Raw genomic sequence first — 19,365 nt, forward strand, 5'->3', positions numbered from 1 at the left:
GTGCACTTTGACATGTTATCCCAACAGCCCATGATTTCAACATATTAACTTGAACATGCTTTTGTCCATTCTTTCTTCTCTTTTTACAGTGTAATGCCTACATTTCTTAAAAGTAAAAAAAGAAAAAAGTACTTGTTTACTTTAGTATTTTTATCACATATAACAATCACTGAAAGTGCTTTACTGTACAGCATACAATTCATATCCTGAAATGTTTTATACAAATAAGAGCTACTTTTTCTTGTAAATCCATATTTTGCAAATGTAATTGATGCTTTATTACCTCACATTTATTCACTCATTTTAATGTTGCTGGTCTTTCTGTTCATCTGCATCTCCCAACCCCAGACTGTGGTGCGAGTCCATGGTATTTTTGATCCTTCTAGTCAACTACTGCGCTTTTATTTTTTCTCTCTTTCAAGCTTTTTCCTTTGGACCATTGAAAAATGTTTCACTGGCAAAGTCTCTCTTATGAGTTTTGTTATCAGAAGAATGGAAAGCAGAACCCCCTTCTATTTGATGTCTCACTTTTTGTTGGATAAGCCTTTGCATTTCCTTCTTAGCCTGGCCTGTATAAAAACATGACTTGAATTCACCAGGAAAAAAATATTCTGAAGACAGCAGCTTGAATCTCACACCTGCCTCTCTACATTCCCTGGTTGCTGCGATAAATGTACTTCTCTTCTGCCTGGTGTACAGTGAATAATCATTTTCCACAAACACTTGACTTTCTCAAATTTTTAATAATTTCCCCTTCTGCCACAGTTGTCAGAATCAACTCTTTCTGCTGGTATGACTGCATCTTTACTAATACAAGTTTTAGCTGCTTTCTTATGGACAGGTTTGGAGCATACACATGAGGTGCCTTTTCAATTAGCAAATCCTGCTGTGGAGTACCATATTTGTGCTGTCATAAAATTAGTGGTTTGCTCTTTCCAGATGTTCTTCGTCTTCCATTGCTGCAGTCCTGACTATTGGGTATAGTCCGCGTCCCAGTCGGCCCGAATACCAGAGTATAAGGCTGACGTCGGTCAGGGCGCATTAGACTGCCGTCAGCGTCAGGGTACTAATCGCATGACCGTCATATCCTCAGTCTTTTTTGCCGCATGGTCCGATGCAGAAGCAGTTTTGCGAGTGCAGGTTGGCGTACTGAAATATTTCGAAACCGGAGTTTCAGACCGAACAGAGTTGGCTAAGTACCCGTTGCAGAACATTTTGGTTTTTCTTGCCTCAGTATTTTTACGGATGTCAGAAAAAGTGAATAACTGTATTTCTTGTGGAAACAGATACCTCATAGGGATTATCATACCTTGTGTATACCTTGTTTAGGGCCTGAGCACGGCGTTGTTGGTTGCCGCTCTTGTGCTAGGTTTAACAAACGCACTATTAAGAGGAGGTTAGACTGTGCCAGGTTAGTGTTTGGGAAGCGTTGCATTTAAAAAATGCCGTGGATGCTCCGCCCGCTTCTCAAGAAGCGCAAGGATAAAACAGTGAAGCCTAGGGTTGAGGAACCGCAGTCCTGGACGCCGGTTCTTTGGAAAACTCAGTGGAGCGGAGGTTTTGCCAGGAGTTTCCATGGAGTCCCAGGCAGAAACTATACTCTTACAGGATGTGCCTTCTCAGGAGGTAGGCCAGGCTGAGGGGCTTCTCAGGTGACTGTTCTTCCCTCTCTTCCCAAGGTAGTTAGGGCCTCCTTCTGTTGCCAAAACTTCTATGAGAGGTAGGCCTACTTCAGCTTCAGTGGGGCTTCTCCTACCATTTCAGGTTCTGTACCTAAAAACATATGCTTAAGATGGCAGAAGATTTGATTACTATGATTAGGGGTTCTATGCCCCGCCTGATAAGAGGCCTAGGGTGGAATCTGAGTTTGAGAGTTTTGAACAGTGTTCTGAGGCTTCAGAATCTTCTGTGGAAGATTTACAGGAGTATCCTACCTATTCTGATTCTGATGTGGATGATTCCACTCCTACAGCGTCTCCACCTGAGGATTTCTCATTTTCAGAGACTTTGCATTCCATGAGGGAGCACTTTAAATGGGAAGGCCAGGATTACTCTGACTCCAGGAAAAGGCTTAGGGAGTTCTTGTTTTTACCCCAGCATAGGCCTTTAGCTATTCCTCCTGTGTTGAATGTGGTGGAAGATGTTTTTGCAGAGGCTTCCCTGAACCCTGACTCTTTGCCTCCTGCTCCTGTTAAGCCTGATAGGTATTATAGGGTGCCCGAAGCTCATAAATATTTGTTTAAGAGTCCTAGGGCGGACCCAGAAACTATTTCCCAGGGGTGTAAAAGCTTCTGTGGTTAAAAATCCTGTCCCCACTGATAAAGAGGCGAGGGCTTTGGATAGGTGGGGAAAGAAAGTGTATACTTCTTCCACTCTAGCCATGAGAGCTTTGAATTGTCAGTTTCACATGTTAAAATATCAGAATTACCTTCTTTCACAATTGAAATCTAAGGTGGATGCTTTGGCGGAAGGTATTGAGTGTAAAGAGTTGCTGGATTTGGTTCATGTGTCCGAACAAGTGGGTAAGCATTCTTTGCAATGTGGTTTTGATGCTGTAGAGGCCTCCTCGAGGGTGGCTGCTACCAGCGCTGTTCTTCGCATGCCTGGTTGAAGGATCAGAATTTAGCTGAGCATGTTAAGACAAGGATTTTGGATGCTCCTTTACAGTCTGATGTGTTGTTTGGTTCGCCTGTGGAAGCTGTTTTAAAGAAAATGGAGGACAAAGCTAAGTCTATGCAAACTGTTAAAGATTTTTGCAGGTGCAGCCACAAGTTTAGTAGAAATTGGCCTGCTAAGGGGTGGACATATCCTGCTTATGATTCTCAGTCTAGGGGTAGGTCTAGACCAGGGCTCAAAGTTCTTTTAGGCCTAGAACAGGAGTTCACCTGCTCAGACTTCTGGTGAGGGCAGGGGTCAGTCCTTTTAAACAGACCCAATGACCTGTTTCTTCAGCTGCCAGCAGATTCTCGCCTGGCAGCTCCTTTGAAGACTGTCTCTTTTCAAAGAAAATTGGGATTTAATTACTCAAGACAAATGGGTGTTGGATATCATTCACCACGGTTACAGATTTTATTTCCATACAATGCCCCCTTTCAAAGGCATGCCAGACGTTCCTCCTCAACAAAGAAAAGAGGCTCACAAGCAAGTTTTACAGTTACTTCACATAGGGGCCATTCAGCCAGTCCCTGTGTCAGAGAGGCCTAGGATTTTATTCTCGCCTGTTCCTTGTACCAAAGAAGGGGAACACGTGGAGACCAATTTTGGATTTATCTCTCCTCAACACGTATTTGGACATTCCCAAGTTCAAGATGTTGACGTTACAACAGCTTTTACCTCTGCTGGGCAAAGATCACTGGATGGTAACTTTAGATCTCAAGGAAGCTTACCTTCATGTGCCTATAAGGCTAAGTTGCAGAAAGTATCTGCGGGCTGGAAATTCTCATTATCAGTTCTCTGCATTGCCCTTTGGCTTATCTACTGAGTATTCACGAAGGTTCTGGCTTCAGGGGTAGCTTAGTTCAGGCTTCAAGGCATTGAAATATATCCTTACTTGGGTGACTGCCTGATTCTGGCTCGAGAAAAGGAAGACCTTCTACAGCATCTGGAATATGTTATAGCAGTGCTAAGATGCCTAGGGTATTCTGTGAAGTCCAGTCTAGTACCCTCTCAAGACATGTGCTTTCTGGGTGTAAGACTGAATACAGCAGCCCAGATGGCCTTTTACCCCGGACAAAAAGAGTCTGTCACTTTACTTCCATCAACTATCTCATCAGTCCGTGCTGACTGTAAGGACAGTCCTTCAAGCATTAGGGTTCATGGCATCTTGTATTCTGGTGCTTCCCAATGCCAAACTGCATATGAGGAAGCTACAATGGTATCTCAAAATGTATGGACACAGCACTGCCAGGATTTGGACACTGTCATTCAAATACTACCTTGCATTCAAAAGGAATTTTGTGGTGGGCTCAGGAATGTCACCTAAACAAGGGACTCTCTGTGACCCGGCCAGAGGCAAGTCAGATTCTAACGACAGATGCCTCGGATATTGGGAGCTCATCTAAATGGAAAGTGGATACAAGACAAGTGGCCTGCCAGACTACAGCATCTACATATCAACATGAAGGAGATGTTAGCAGTCCAGTTTGCATTAATGGCTTTCAAGGAGTTACTTCTTCCAGGGCAGGTGTTGATTCTAACAGACAACACAACTGTCATGTGGTACATCAACAAGCAGGGGGAACACATTCTTATCCTCTATGCAGGCAAGCAATGATTTTATGGGAGACTGCGCTAAGCTTGCAACTAACTCTTCAGGCAAGGTTTCTGCCAGGAGCACAGAACTCCTTAGCAGATGTGTTCAGACAAATCATGGATCCCCACTGGAAACTGGATCTTCATGTATTTCAGAAACTGACAGTGTCATGGGGACTCCAGACATAGATCTGTTGGGTTTCATCACATGGCTTGGAAAGTGGATGCTCTGTCTTTCAGTTGGAAAAACCTTCATGTGTATGCCTTTCCACCTCTAGTACTGTTAAAGGTCAGACAAGACAGGCCAAGGATGATTTTGATAGCTCAGACTGGCCTCGGCAACACTGGTACCCTCTACTAGTCTGGTAAAGAAGCCTCCATGGCCTTTACCTCTGATTCCTCATCTGTTATCTCAGAAGGGGTCATCTGCTCAATGTCAAGCTACACTCTCTTCATCTAACAGCTTGGCATATTCTGTGTTGAAACACAGCAGGTCTCAACTTCCTCGACAAGTTTTAAATGTGATTATGGAAGCTAGAAGACCTAGTACAAGGAAAGTGTATGCGGAAAAATGGAAGAGATTTTTATTTTGGAGTACAGCACAGAATTTGGAGATTTCTGAGCCTAATTTGAGTGTGGCTCTTCAATATCTTACTGAATTATTGAAAGGTTTGTCCTTCTCTTCCATAAAGATTCATGCTGCAGCAATTTCAGCTCACTATGATTGTGACCCACCTTTGTTTTCGTGATCCTTTGTTCAAGCAGTTTCTTAGAGGGGCAAGAATATAAGACCACGTAGAGCTCCTACTCCTGCTTGGGATCTCAATTTTGTGTTGAAAAAACTTACTCTACAACCTTTTGAGCCTGCAGCTACTGCTGAATTGAAATATTTGTCATGGAAGACTGCTTTTCTGTTGGCTATTACTTCTGCAAGAAGGGTGTCTGAGTTGCAGGCCCTTATGGCAGTAGAGCCTTTGAGTATCATTACGTACTAATCCTTCTTTATGCCTAAGGTGGTTTCTAGTGGCTTTAAACCAAACTATTCATTTTTTTGCAGATCCTCAAAATAAAGGGGAAAGATTTTGCACACTTTAGATGTACAGGCAATTGCGTTATTATTTAAGCAGGACTAAGGATTTTCGCAGTCTCAGCAGTTGTTTGTTTCTTTTGCTTTGAGTTCTCAGGGCAAGCCTGTGTCTAAACAAACTATTTCTAGGTGGATTGGCTTTGCATTGCATTTGTTATTCCCATCATGGCAAGGAGATTCCAGCTGGGATTAGGCCTCATTCCACTAGGGCCCACTTCAACAGGCAACTAAGGATATTTTGGAAGCAGCTACTTGGAGTTCAGTGCATACTTTCTCTAGGCATTATCACCTTCCTATCTACTCTAAGTCTAGGGCTGGTTTTGCCACAGCTGTTTTACAAGGCATGTTGTCAGCTCCTACTACTTTATAATTTGCCAGCCTCCCTTACCTCTGCTTTGGGATTCTACCCAATAGTCAGGACTGCAGCAATGGAAGACGAAGAACATAGTACAGTTTTGTACCTACCATAAATGTAGATGTTAGGATTCCATTCCTCCTCCTCCCCTCTGTATTTAGGGGTGGTTGTGTAGGTGAGTTCACATGCTTATATTTTTGTATATATATTGTTGTATATATTGTACATGTTTTTGGTGCAGGTTCTTTTGGGACTTGTCCTTTTGGGTCTTCTGACATCTGGGGCAAGAAAAGACTGAGGATATGACGTCGGTCATGCGCATTAGTACCCTGGCAGTCTAATGCGCCTCGACTCCAATAGTCAGGACTGCAGCAATGGAATCCTCGAACATCTACATTTATGGTAGGTACAAAACTGTACTTTTCTCTTGTACACAAAAAAACTCATGATTTCTGTGTGTGCTCTGTCCTCTAATTCTACCATTTTTTTAAATGACTCTTCTTGAGCAGTCTCAAACTCAGCCAGTCTTTTCTTCATTTTGACCTGTAAGTTTTGCAGTTGTAACATTTCAGTTGAATAACTGTTTAAAACTTCTATAATTTTTCCCAGTCTTTTATTATTTCAGTTGATATACCCCTTCAGTATTTCATTTTGTTTAATCATCTCTAAGCACATTTGATTTTTTCCTCTAAATTACTGGAAGCCATTTATTGTACCAAAGTTGGAGTTTGAACTGTTTTTTGCTGAACAGCTGCAGGATGCTTCCCAGTCAATGTTTTCTCTTCACCATTTCTAGTTGATTTTCTTTCAGGCTGTCTAGGTTTCTTCTTTGCTGGCATCCAGGCAGTGTACATACTAGCCAGTAATTGAATTTTACTAAAACTGGCAGAATTAGTACCCCTTATCTTTCAGTTTATTTTTTCTCATGGGAGAGCTGCAGTTAAGTTGTTGATCATTGTGCAGCCATCTTGGAAGTCTAAATTTGGAGCTACTTTTGAGTTTCGTCTATTTTAGAGGCAGGTCGTTAGTCTTCTATGCCACCTTTATTAGGCTGTACAAGCTACATTTCGTTTCATGAAATGGAGGAGGAATGCCATACTCCAAGGCCTTCTAGTCTCTGAAGCCTCTCCATCCAACAATTCTCAGAACAGTCTGGCCCAACATCTTCATCCTTTATCCTTTCAAATTCCAGTGCTCAAATTCATCAAGCTATGGCTATTGTCTCATAGAGTTATGGGTACTACAACAGTGATCTAATGAAGAACATAGTACAAGTATGATTGTGTAAGTTACGATCACAGCAAATGTTCAAATAGTTCACTGTTGCAGCACTCCCACTTTCCCTGTATTTCTTTCTCTCCTACTGTTGCGGCTTGGTGGGTTACCTTAATTTATGCTCGTTTGACATGACTTGACAATCTTTACTGGCTTTGTCTAAACTGTTGTAGAACTTCAGGCATCAGCCTTCCCTTTGAGCAAGAAAGCTCTGTTTTTTTGGCAAGTGTGTATTCCCCTCTTATACCAGCACATATTTTCTTGCTAGGGGCAGATGTGCTGTGCACGAGGTAGGAGCCCAATGCATTGTAGACTGGATGTCCCAACCTTTGCAAGACATGTCCAATAGTTAAAGCTACTTCAACAGTGATCTAATTGAATATCCACTGTTATGGTACATTAACTTACTCAAATGCACTGTCTCATCAAATGTTTTTTGTTTTCCTTGTTTGTACTAAACATTGTATGTTGTCAAATTAGACGGAGGAAGAAGAAGGCACAGCTGGAAACAAAGAACAGGTGAAGAACCCTGATCCACATGAGGAGAGTGCAACAGAGCAGACCCATCACATCATTATCCCCAGCTATGCTGCTTGGTTTGACTATAACAGGTAATTAACATTGCAGAGTACTCATGAATATTTATTATTTGTTATGAATTTTTAAATTTTAGATAGAACCAGGTGGTGATTTCATATTTTGCTAACCAGCTAGGTGGATGAATTCAGATACGTCTTTTTTTGGCCATAGTGGAAGAATACATAAAAAAGAACAATACAAGTAACAGTAAAGCTGCAGTGTACCCATGAAATTCTGGCTATAGGTGTCCTTAAAATGTGGTTGTCTGCAGGCACTGGTGAGACACTAAAACGTAGAGAAATATTAACTGCAAATGATAACATTAATATACCAAATGGATGCATATGACCCTGCTGCACTTTTGTTTAAAAAACTTTTCTGTGGAGAAACTTTGTATGTGAAGCTGTTCTATCTCGCCTTTCATTCTTACAGATGGGTTCGGTGCCAGTCCTCAGCTCTGAGTCAGCCTACTACACAGCTCGAGGTCTTCAGATAGCTTGAGGCCAAGACCCTATCCCATGATGCACCTAGAGTTACCCCAGATCAAGTTTGCCGCTGCAATAAATCGGAGTTTCTCGCTAGCTCGGGCCAGTAAAAACTTTTTTTTCAAATATATTATAATATTCATAACAATTCTTTGACATTTATCTTTAGATATTTAGAATAGCTTATTGTGTAGTTCCCCTTCCCTTAGTGTGCCTTTTTTTCTTTATTAATAATTAGCTCTTTGGCCTCTTTTTATTTAGGTCTTGTTAAATCTTTAATAGTTCTTAGATTGTATTGTGTGCTTAGAATAGTGACTTTTCTGTCACAGTTTTGAATGTAGCCTTTAGAATTTTGAATTGTGTGTTTAGAATACACAAGAATTTCTGTCACAGCTTTAATATATTACTGTTTAGAGTTTTGAATAGTGACTTTCTGTCACAGCTTTGATAGAGTTTAGATAAATAGTTTATTGTTATTTCTTGTTTGGGTGTGTCTAGTTTTTACAGCACCCTATTCATATTGTGTGTTACAGTATGGCTGACCAAGACAAAGATAAACGCCCTAAATCAGGGTTTAAGAAATGTCCCAAATGTGGGCAGAAAATGTCTGTGACTGACAGTCATGTAAATTGTGTTTATTGTTTGGGAGCATTACATCTCCAGGAAAGCTGTTCCATCTGTCATTCTTTCTCTTCTATGATTCTCCAGAAGAGAAAGAGAAAGTTGATAGACATAGGTTTACTTAAACCTTCATTTCAAGAAGCTTTGGCGACCAGGAAAGGTTCAGTAAATCCTCAAAGTCTTCTAAGACTTCTACTTCTGAGGTAAAGAAATCAAAAAAATCTTCAACGTCAGTTCCACAGACTTCGGAGCCGACCATCTTGTCCTTTCGGAGCCAGTCCCTGGTTTTGGAACCGGTATCTGAAATGCCTAAGTCTCCACTCCTGCAATCTGTACCTCCTTCTATCTATTCATCTCGGTCTTCGATTAGCCTTTCCAATTTGGATGTGGATCGTGTGGTGCAGAAGCTTTTACAGGCACCAGCCTTTGCTAAATTCTTATCGGCTCTGACCCAAATGGCTTTGGAACCGAAGACCCTTTTACCATCTACTACTCTTCCTCCTCCAAGCCATACCAGTCCTTCAGAGCCGGAGGAGTCAGACTTGATGATCGTTGAGCCTTTGGAGCCAACGCCTGCTCCAGTGTCTTTGGCTAAGTTTTCTCTGACATCCTCGGTGCTGATTGAGGAATCTAGGAGCCGACACTCTCTTGTCGGGCACAGGGATGATAGTCGGACCGACCTGTCGGTTCTGACTCTGCCTCTCGGGGCTTCAGCTTGGATGAGCTTGGCTCCCACCTCTGGCTCAGAGCCCACTGTCCGGGTGCTGGGGGGTATCAATGGTTTCTTCGGAGCCATCGGTCCCTTCTCATCAGAGCAGGGGTGCCTTTGAAGCCATGAGGAGAGTTATGTCTCCTAAGACATCTTCGACTTCAGGTCCAGCTACATCCTCCCCAAAAGCGCCTGTGTTTGCTTCTGCTTCACAGATCCTTGCTAAGCGTAGAGACCCAGAGCCTCAGGAAGCCCCATTGGGTGGCCCCTGCTCTTTCAAGACCTCACCAGAAGCCTTCACTGATGAGTTCCCAGGAAGAGAATCTGTAAGAGGAAGCATTTAGACTCCCCACAGGAGTCCCTCACATCCGATACCGACTTGGATGAATCGGAGGGGTCCCCATGGTCTCCCTCTGAGGATATCTCATTTGAGAGATATTAGAAATCCTTAGGCAGAGGGGTGACTGGCAGTCCACCAACCCTACTGAAGACAAGTCGGTTCTCCTGAAGGCTTTCAGGTCTCAGCCTTCCACCTCTTGGGTGTCTCCGCCCTTCGATGAGCTCATGCAGCTGGTCTCATGAAGGGCGTGGGAGTCTCCGGACAACATGGAGCCTGTCCCCAGGAGACCTAATAAATTTATTTCTGCCCCCCCCAGGACAAATCTTTTCTTACTAAGAGTGTGTCAGTTGATGCCATGGTGGTGGTGGCAGCCACCAAAAAGGAAATTTCAGAAACTTCCTCTTCTTTCCATCCTCCTAACAGAGATTCTAGGATCATGGATAGATATGGGAAGCACACTTACAGTTTAGCAACTTTTGTACTGCGTTCGCTCAGCTGTCTAACCCATTTTACTAGACTGCAAAGAGATCTCCTTAAAGAGCTTGGAGGTACTCTTCAGGGTGCAGTAGCTGCAGGAACCTCACATAAAGTTGCCTCCCAGCTTGCTACCTTCAGCTCCATAGTAAACTCGTCCATGCGCCTCATTTCATATGCAGTTGATGGAGGGAGCAGGGCAGCGGGTACTGGAATTGCTCTTAGGAGACACTCCTTGATGCCCTTGTTTTCCTTTGTGGAGCCCTTTAAGTCATCCTTTGTAAATACCCATTTTGATGGCTCATCCCTTTTTGGGCCCAAAGGTAATTAAACTTTGACGACTTGTGAGCAGGAAGGAAAGACTGTGTCATCAGAGTCTGTTTTTCCACCCTTACCAGACCCTACCCTTGGGTCAAAGGGGAGGAAAGATGTGGTTCCACAAATCCCAAGGAGCCTTTCAGGACATACATGGTGATTCCCCCTCCAGGGGCAGGGGGGGGCAATAATGGAAGACGCCGCCTTTGTGGCAGAGGGGGGTCCGCAAAACCAGGGCAACAGCGATCAGTTCTTTGGGAAGCCCTACCAGTACTCCTGAAAGGAGGCCCGACTGTCCTACTCTGGAGGCAGTTGGGGGTCGTTTATCTTTGTATCCAGATGCCTGGCTCAAAATAACAAATGACAACTGGGTACAAAGTATCATTTTCAGACGATATTTCATTCCTTTCGCCACCCCCCTCCACTGACAAGAAAAATCCCAGACATTCCACCCAGTTACAGGGAACAGGCAGCAATAGAGGTCCGATCGTTGCTAACAAAAAGAGTCATTCAACCAGTCCCAGCAGACCAGATAGGATCCAGAACTTACTCAAGATTCTTTTTAGTTCCAAAAAAGACAGGGGACTGGAGACCTATATTGGACCTCAGCAGACTAAACAGATCTGTCAAGAAAGAGAAGTTTCAGATGGTCACGCTTCAGTCGATACTTCCCTTTTTAGGGAAAGACAATTGGATGTGCTCGATAGATCTTCAGGATGCATACTATCACATAAAAATGTCCAGACCATCCAGGGATCATCTGCACTTCTAGATAGGAGCCAATCATTACCAGTTTTGAGCCCTGCCCTTTGGTCTCACTACAGCCCCCAGAGTGTTCACCAAATGTATGGCAGTGGTCATGGCTCACTTGAGACATTTAGGATTCCAGGTGTTTCCATACCTAGACGATTGGCTCCTCACTCTGCAATCAGCTGCGCATTACAGTAAACTCAGGAAAATCTGCTTTGTCGCCATCGCAACATACCGTTTTTATTGGAGCAGAATTGGACACCACCACCACCACTCTGAGATTTCCAGCAGAAAGAGTCTTGCTACTCAGTCAGCAAGTCTGCAATATCATATCCAAAAACAAGGCTCCAGCATCAGAAGTACTAAAATTGTTAGGCATGATGGCAGTTGTAATATTAGCCATAACGTTAAGTCGCATGCACATGCAGATTCTTCAATGACTGTTGTTCACTGAATGGTCTTACCAAGAGCTCCCAATGTCTCATCTTATAATGATCACAAACACATGCAAAAAGGATCTTCAGTGGTGGTTAACCTTTCTTCATGTCACGATAGGTCATCCTTTTGTTCTACCTTTACCAACGGCCACAGTGACAACGGACGCTTCCCTGATGGGGAGGGGGACATTTTCAGGGAAGAACAGCCTGAGGCACATGGACCGATCAAGAGACACATCTGCATATCAATGTCCTAGAGATGAGAGCAGTACTTTTAGCGTTACAGTACTTCCAGGACTCTCTTCCTCTGGGAACAATTGCAATTCAGACTGACAACATGTCAGTGGTCTGGTACTTGAACAAACAAGGAGGAACCAGGTCCTACCCCCTTTGTCGCGGGGCCCTAAGAGTATGACAGTGGGCTGTATCCACCCAGCGCTTTCCATTAGCAACGCACATCCTGGGGAAATCCAACGTAATAGTAGACAAGCTGAGCAGAGCAATTTTATTGCCCCACGAGTGGTCCCTCAAGAAAGAAATAGCGGACAGGATATTCCGCAGGTGGGGCCAGCCTTGCTGCCATCTTTTCGCCAACCACATGAACACCAAATGCAGAAGCTACTTTGCCCTGATTCCCCCTCCAGGAGAAGCCCCAAGGGAAGCACTCGTACACGATTGGCCTCTGGGTCTTCTCTATGCATTCCCACCAATCGCGTTGATATCCAAAGTACTACAGAAAGAAAAAGCCCTGGGAAGGACCATCATTCTAATAGCCCCTCATTGGCCTCATCAGATTTGGTGCCCCTTCCTTCGACTTCATCAGTTGGAGGACCCCTGGATTCTGGACCCAGTTCCAAATCTTCTGATGCACTCATTGGCAGAACTTCATCCCTCTCTTTAATCCCTGAAGCTGACAGATTGGCTGCACCAATTACCATCATAACCTGGTAACATAACCTTTCTAATGAGATGAAGCAAATTTGAATATCCTCTCATAAATCCTCTACGAAGAAGCTATACTTTAGCAAATGGAAAACATTTTATATATGGGCCTCTCAAAACAACATTGATCCCGACCTAGCCCCTATGGCCTCTATACTAGAGTTCTTGACCATGATTTTCAACAAAGGAGCTGCAGCAACAACAGTTCATGTTCAACTTGCTGTTATCTCTAATCTTCATCTTAGATTTGAAGGATTGAACATAAATAATATATCACACAAACTGTCCAAAGCCTTTCTGAAAGGGACCTTTAATCTCAGACCACCTGTGAAATCTCTGTATACCCCATGAGATCTAAATTTTATGCTTTCTCACATTATTCTCCCTCCATTCAAACCAGCTTCCTCATTTGATTTGAAACATTTGTCATGGAAGACTATCTTTTTAGTAGCTATCACTTCTGCCCACAAAGTGTCGGAGCTTCAAGCCTTGTCCATTAAACCTCCTTATTTGATTTTCCATGCTGACAGAATCTCACTACGAACTAAGCCCTCCTTTTTGCCTAAAGTCTGTACTGAAGCTAACCTTAATCAAATGATTGATTTGCCAGTATTCCTCCCCAATCACTCCAACAACTTAGAATATATGCTGCACAAACTTGATGTTCATAGACAGCTCAGATTTTACTTGAATAGAACAAAAGACAACAGTTTTTTGTTTCCTTTTCAGATTCCAGAAAAGGTATGCCAGTAGCCAAAACAACTCTGTCTAAATGGTTATCCGATTGTATCACATTTGCTTATTCAGCTGGTAATATGCCCTTACAATAAAAAATTAAGGCTCATTCTACCAGAGCAGTGTCTACATCCTCTGCTTTTTCTCCCAGACTTCCTATAGATAACATTTGTGCAGCAGCCACATGGTCAAGACCTCATACCTTTATCACTCATTACAATGTTGACAGGGCCTCTTTTGGGTCTACTGTCCTGAAAATCATACTCCTGTGAGCCACCAGAGGTAGATGGTGCTTCGGATGCTACCCATCTGTAAGAATGAACGGCGAGATAGAACAACTTCACATAAAGAAGTTATGTACTTACCATAACATTCCATGTGAGTTGTTCATCTCACCTTCGTTCTTACTTCCCACCCTCCTACCCCCTCCGGGTTTTTTGAAGACTGAGATGTTGGATTCTTCCTGGTTGCTCAACCCTTCTATAACTTTCTCTTATAGAGTGAAAGAATAACACATGGTATTATTATACTCAGCAAACAAGATCTGAGGTAACTCTAATTGTATCATGGGATAGCGACTTGGCCTCAAGCTATCTGAAGACCTCGAGCTTTGTAGCAGGCCAACTCGGTCCGAACCCATCTGTAAGAATGAAGGTGAGATGATCAACTCACATGGAACATTATGGTAAGTACATCACTTCTTTTTATATTACTTTTTGTGGCTGATGAAACTGTTTTTAGTACTTTTTACTGTGTTTTGTAAGGAGAAAGTGACTTTTTTCAGACTTTCCTGTTTTACCGAGTATTGATGCTAAGCTTCCCTGAAATTAAGCACCATTTTTGGCTTGACCATGGGACTAACTACTAGTCCTTCAGTTAGACCTTCCTCCAGCTACAAAAAGAAAAAGTTAAATAAATAAATAAACCTTTGCCATCATAGCAGGCTAATAATTTGCCACAGGTGCAAGTGGGTGAATATGTTCTGGCCAAAGTTGGTTTCTTGGACCCATCATCATTTTTCTCTGATCCCTTTGGTGTTCTCCATAGTACAGCCACTATAGACTGGGAGTTAGCCACATCCTCGACAGCTTTTGGGTATCCTCAGTGGGCAAGAAAGAGACACTTTTGTCAGAGATAGGAGAAAGGGCAGGGAATGTGACCTTGCTTAGCCAGCATGTTGTGCACATCCCTGGGAAAGCTGTGGCAGGAAATACTAGATCTGTTTGCCCAACTTTCCTGTGGATAGAAAGCTAAATATTTAACTTTACTGTGCCAGTTTTCTGGACATGAGTAATTTATTGGGCTTGCCTCAGGGTCTTGTACAGGCTATTGACCCTTCTCATAAGGTGGTTTCTATTAAAAGAAAAATGGATTCCACTTTCCTTGAAGAGTTTGAAGATTTTGAACTTGTAGGGGAATGTTAGAGGATAAATGTAGGTTTTTCTCCTCAGATTTCTGATTGAGATTTTGAGGAGTGTGTGGTATCGGAATCTCCCTGGGAGGGATTCATGTTTTTCTGCAATTATTTGTACACACACACACACACACACACACACACACACACACACACACACACACACACACACACATGTTTTTCTGCAATTATTTGTACATACACACACACACACACACACACACACACACACACATATATATATATATATATATATATATATATTGGTGATGGGCAGGTTGACAGACGAGAACATTCAGGAGTCCCCGTGGATTATGATGTTTGTTGCAGATGACATTGTGATATGTAGTGAGAGTAGGGAACAGGTTGAGAAGACCCTGGAGAGGTGGAGGTATGCTCTAGAGAGGAGAGGAGAGGAGTGAAGGTCAGCAGGACTAAGACAGAATATATGTGTGTGAATGAGAGGGAGGATAGAGGAATGGTGAGGATGCAGGGAGTAGAGTTGGCGAAGGTGGATGAGTTTAAATACTTGGGATCAACAGTTCAGAGTAATGGCGAGTATGGAAGAGAGGTGAAGAAGAGAGTACAGGCAGGGTGGAGTGGGTGGAGAAGAGTGTCAGGAGTGATTTGTGACAGATGAGTACCAGTAAGAGTGAAAGGGAAGGTCTACAAGAGGGTAGTGAGACCAGCTATGTTATATGGGTTGGAGACAGTGGCATTGACAAAAAGGCAGGAGTCAGAGCTGGATGTGGCAGTGTTAAAGATGTTAAGATTTGCACTGGGTGTGACAAGGGTAGACAGGATTAGGAATAAGTATATTAGAGGGTCAGCCCAGGTTGGACGGTTTGGAGACAAAGCCAGAGAGGCGAGATTGCATTGGTTTGGACATGTGCTGAGGAGGGATGCTGGGTATATTGGGAAAAAGGATGCTAAGAATGAAGCTGCTAAGTAAGAGGAAAAGAGGAAGGCCTAAGATAAGGTTTATGGATGTGGTGAGAGAGGACATGCAGGTGGCTGGTATGACAGAGAAAGATGCAGAGGACAGGAAGAAATGGAAACAGATGATCCGCTGTGGCGATCCGTAATGGGAACAGCTGAAAGAAAAAGAAAGATATATATATATATATATATATATATATATATATATATATATATATATATATATATGTTTATATCTGTTTATGTGGAAGCCCTCCATATAATCGAATGTTCAACATGTTTAACACTGGCAGAAGCGATCAAAACTTATTTGATCGCTTTTGCTGATGTAAAGTCCTTGCAAGGTTGTGTACAGTGGGGGGCTGGGGAATTTTCCCTTTCCCAACTGTAGAGTGGTGTATAAAATTTGCAGTGGGTGTGAGGAAGCAAAGGACTTGCCCCCTTCAAAAAACATAAGTGTTTTAGCTTTCGATCTTTCAGGATCGATCGTTAGAAGTTCAAGTTTTGTGTACTTCAGTGTTTAGAAGTGCTTCCATATATATCCACACATACACACACACACACACACACATATATATATATATATATATATATATATATATATATATATATATATATATATATAACTTAAGAACAAATCCGAAAAAAGAAGAGAAAAATTAAATGCAATAAAAACTTCTTATACCAGACAAAATAAATAAAGCAAAACGAATAAAGAACAAAAGTGCTCAACACAGGTTCTGCTTTATTTATTTTTGCTTGGTATTAGAAGTTTTTATTTTAGATATATATATATATATATATATATATATATACACATACACATACATGCATACATACATATGTGTGTGTGTGTGTGTATATATATATATATATATATATCTATATGGGTCTACTTCATTTCACCTAACTTCCAATTCACTGACTCCCATTTGACTGAGACCAAATGACTGAAATTTCATTTCACTGACACTTCATTTCACTGACAGTTCATTTGACTGACAAGTATTATTAGCAAGAAAATGGAATATGCCCCCTTCCCCACTGTAGTGCGACCCTGGAGTTAGAATATATAGTTGGGGGTGAAGGCCCCACTTACTTTTCTTTTACTAAGCAATATTATATCAAAACTTAACAATATCATATGAAATGAACTGGGGGGCTGTGCCCCCCACACCCCCAACTATATATTCTAACTCCAGGGTCGCACTACAGTGGGGAAGGGGGCATATTCCATTTTCTTGCTAATAATACTTGTCAGTCAAATGAACTGTCAGTGAAATGAAGTGTCAGTCAAATGAAATTTCAGTGAAATGGGGTCAGTGAAATGAAAGTCAGCGAATTGGAAGTTAGGTGAAATGAAGTAGACCCATCTATATACATATATATATATATATATATATATATATATATATATATGTGTGTGTGTGTGTGTGTGTGTGTGTGTGTGTGTGTGTGTGGGTCTACTTTGTCTTCTTTGTTTCATTGAAATCTCATTTCACTGAATTTGAATTCACCCTGACCAAATCACTAAAAGCTCAAATTAATGAAAACTCATTTCATCAAGTCTGATTAAACTGTAGTGAATTACTGGCACTGTGTAGGGTACTGTAAGGCAAGTAAAAACTATATGCCCTTTTCCCGACTGTAGTGCGATCCTGGAGTTATTATATATAGTTAGGCGATTGTGGAGGGGCGTAACCCCCATCTAGTTTGGTTTTATATTATATTTCACCAAAAGCTTCAAAACAATACATTTTAAACCACAGACATGCATACTTACAACACTAATGACTAACTCTTTTCAGAAGACAATATATACCCAAACTACATGGGGGGGGGGGGGGGCTACTCAACAAACAGTTTTAATGTCAGAACAAACCACAGTAAAATAAGTTAAAGTCATGAGACTAGTTTGGTAAGCGCTTTCACTGAACCCTGTCAGCTTCATCAGACCATGTACAATGCTTTTACAGTTCCACGGGTAAATACAAATCACATCTTCAAATCATCCAATGAGCAGTCTTTTTCCACATCACCTGTTCAATTAATTTATTCATACTTAATTAATCACCTAAGAAACCCTCTGCTCTTAAAGGCTAACTTTAAGGAAACCTTCCCATTCAGCCCTTTACATTTGTCAGCTTCTAATTGCAGAATCCAATATAGTTCCCTAGTTTCTGTATTGTATTGAAACATTATACATTGTTAGATCTTCATGCAAAGTTTCAGCAACCCTAAAGCTAAAACTGTATCCCTTGTGTCCATGATATGTTTTGCCAGCAGGTTCTTCACGTCTCCTTGCTTAATGCATCTTATGTGCTCTTTCATTTTCTCCAACAAGGTCCTTTTGGTTTTACGAACATAAAAACTTTGGCAGGCCGTCCACTGCACTAAATAAACTAAGTTTCTTATGTTGCAGTGAGCCAAAACATTGAACTTATAGACTGTACTGTGCCTGTGGTGGGATGTACAAAACTTGCATTGGTGTTAACATAACCACAGAAATTACATCCCCCACATGATGTTTAGCTACATTTGACAGTAGCCCTCCCATGCTATCCAACCCAGTATTGTCTTCCTTTCCATACCCCCTCTCTCTCAGTTCCCCCTTCATTTTTACGAGCTCTTCTTCAAATTTAACTTAATTATTTTTCAGATAATTTTAGAGAAAGGAAAGAAGTCAAATGATGGAATTCAGAAAAGAGGTACCCCCTTGTGTTTATTCTATTCCAGTAATGTATCTCCCATTTGTGATATTATCAAACCCAATTGGCACATATTACAGGCAGATAATTATGTAAGAGAGTTAGTTGGGACAGCACCCGGTTTCACCTTTAAAAACAAAAAAAAAATCTTTAAAGCGCTTATTATGTTATGGGGGTGCTATTGATCATTATACTAGTATGAGGAATTCCCATTTGGGGGGATATAGAGAAGCAGTATAGGAATCATTATGTCTTTTGTGAAAATTTGAAATGGTGTCCATCTGGACTTCAACTGTAGAGTAGCTAGAGCCTCCCATAAAAAGTACAGAAAGGAACTCTACAATCACTGGTAAAGGGGCAGAAAAGGGGTCCACTCCCTTTGAAAATGCCCGTACAGAAAAATGTTTCCATTTGCTTTTTTTAAGTCTTTTTGGTTGAATCCTTCTGAGAGGAAGGAGATTATATGGTCCACTGGGGCAGAAAGCTTGTAATCTTTGGCAATTGTTAAAATTGGAGAGGCCATGTGGTTAGTTTTAGGGACTGGAGATCCAACTGAGACATCCAGGACATGTCACTGAGGAGATCTGGGATGAGATCCAGAACCCATTGTGGGTGCAGAAGATGAGATCAAAGGAATGGAAGCATACCTGTGTGATATGATGTTGTCCCCTTCATTCTTCCTCATTGATGGGTCTAGGATCTGATCCTTGGATCTGGCTCGGCCACTTCTTCCAGACTTTATATCTCAATCTTGAGCTACTCTGTCTTCCCATAATACACCACGCTACCTGTAACTCCTCAGATCTCATTTGCCGCCTCCATGGTCAGACATAGGATTTCAAGTTTCGAGCTGTTATGCTAGTGTATATAACATTATTCTTATTTCCTGTCTCTTTTTGAACTTCTCTTTTGATCGATTCCTCTTATCCCCCCTCAACAGCCTCTGTGG

The 19,365-nt window shown here is 41.9% G+C and overlaps 1 protein-coding gene across 1 annotated transcript in view; it reads left to right on the top strand.

The window, feature by feature from the left end:
- The window catches only part of SMARCC2 (SWI/SNF related, matrix associated, actin dependent regulator of chromatin subfamily c member 2), a 2,789,858-nt gene that overhangs the window by 1,267,873 nt on the left and 1,502,620 nt on the right, over window positions 1–19,365 (top strand). The window contains exon 14 of the mRNA XM_044083737.1: window positions 7,449–7,579. Within this exon, the coding sequence (XP_043939672.1) occupies window positions 7,449–7,579 (131 nt within the window). The remainder of the gene's footprint in view (window positions 1–7,448; window positions 7,580–19,365) is intronic.

This window comes from Protopterus annectens, chromosome 9.part0 (assembly GCF_019279795.1).
Source record: "Protopterus annectens isolate FY-2018-M chromosome 9.part0, PAN1.0, whole genome shotgun sequence".
NCBI lineage: Eukaryota > Metazoa > Chordata > Ceratodontiformes > Protopteridae > Protopterus > Protopterus annectens.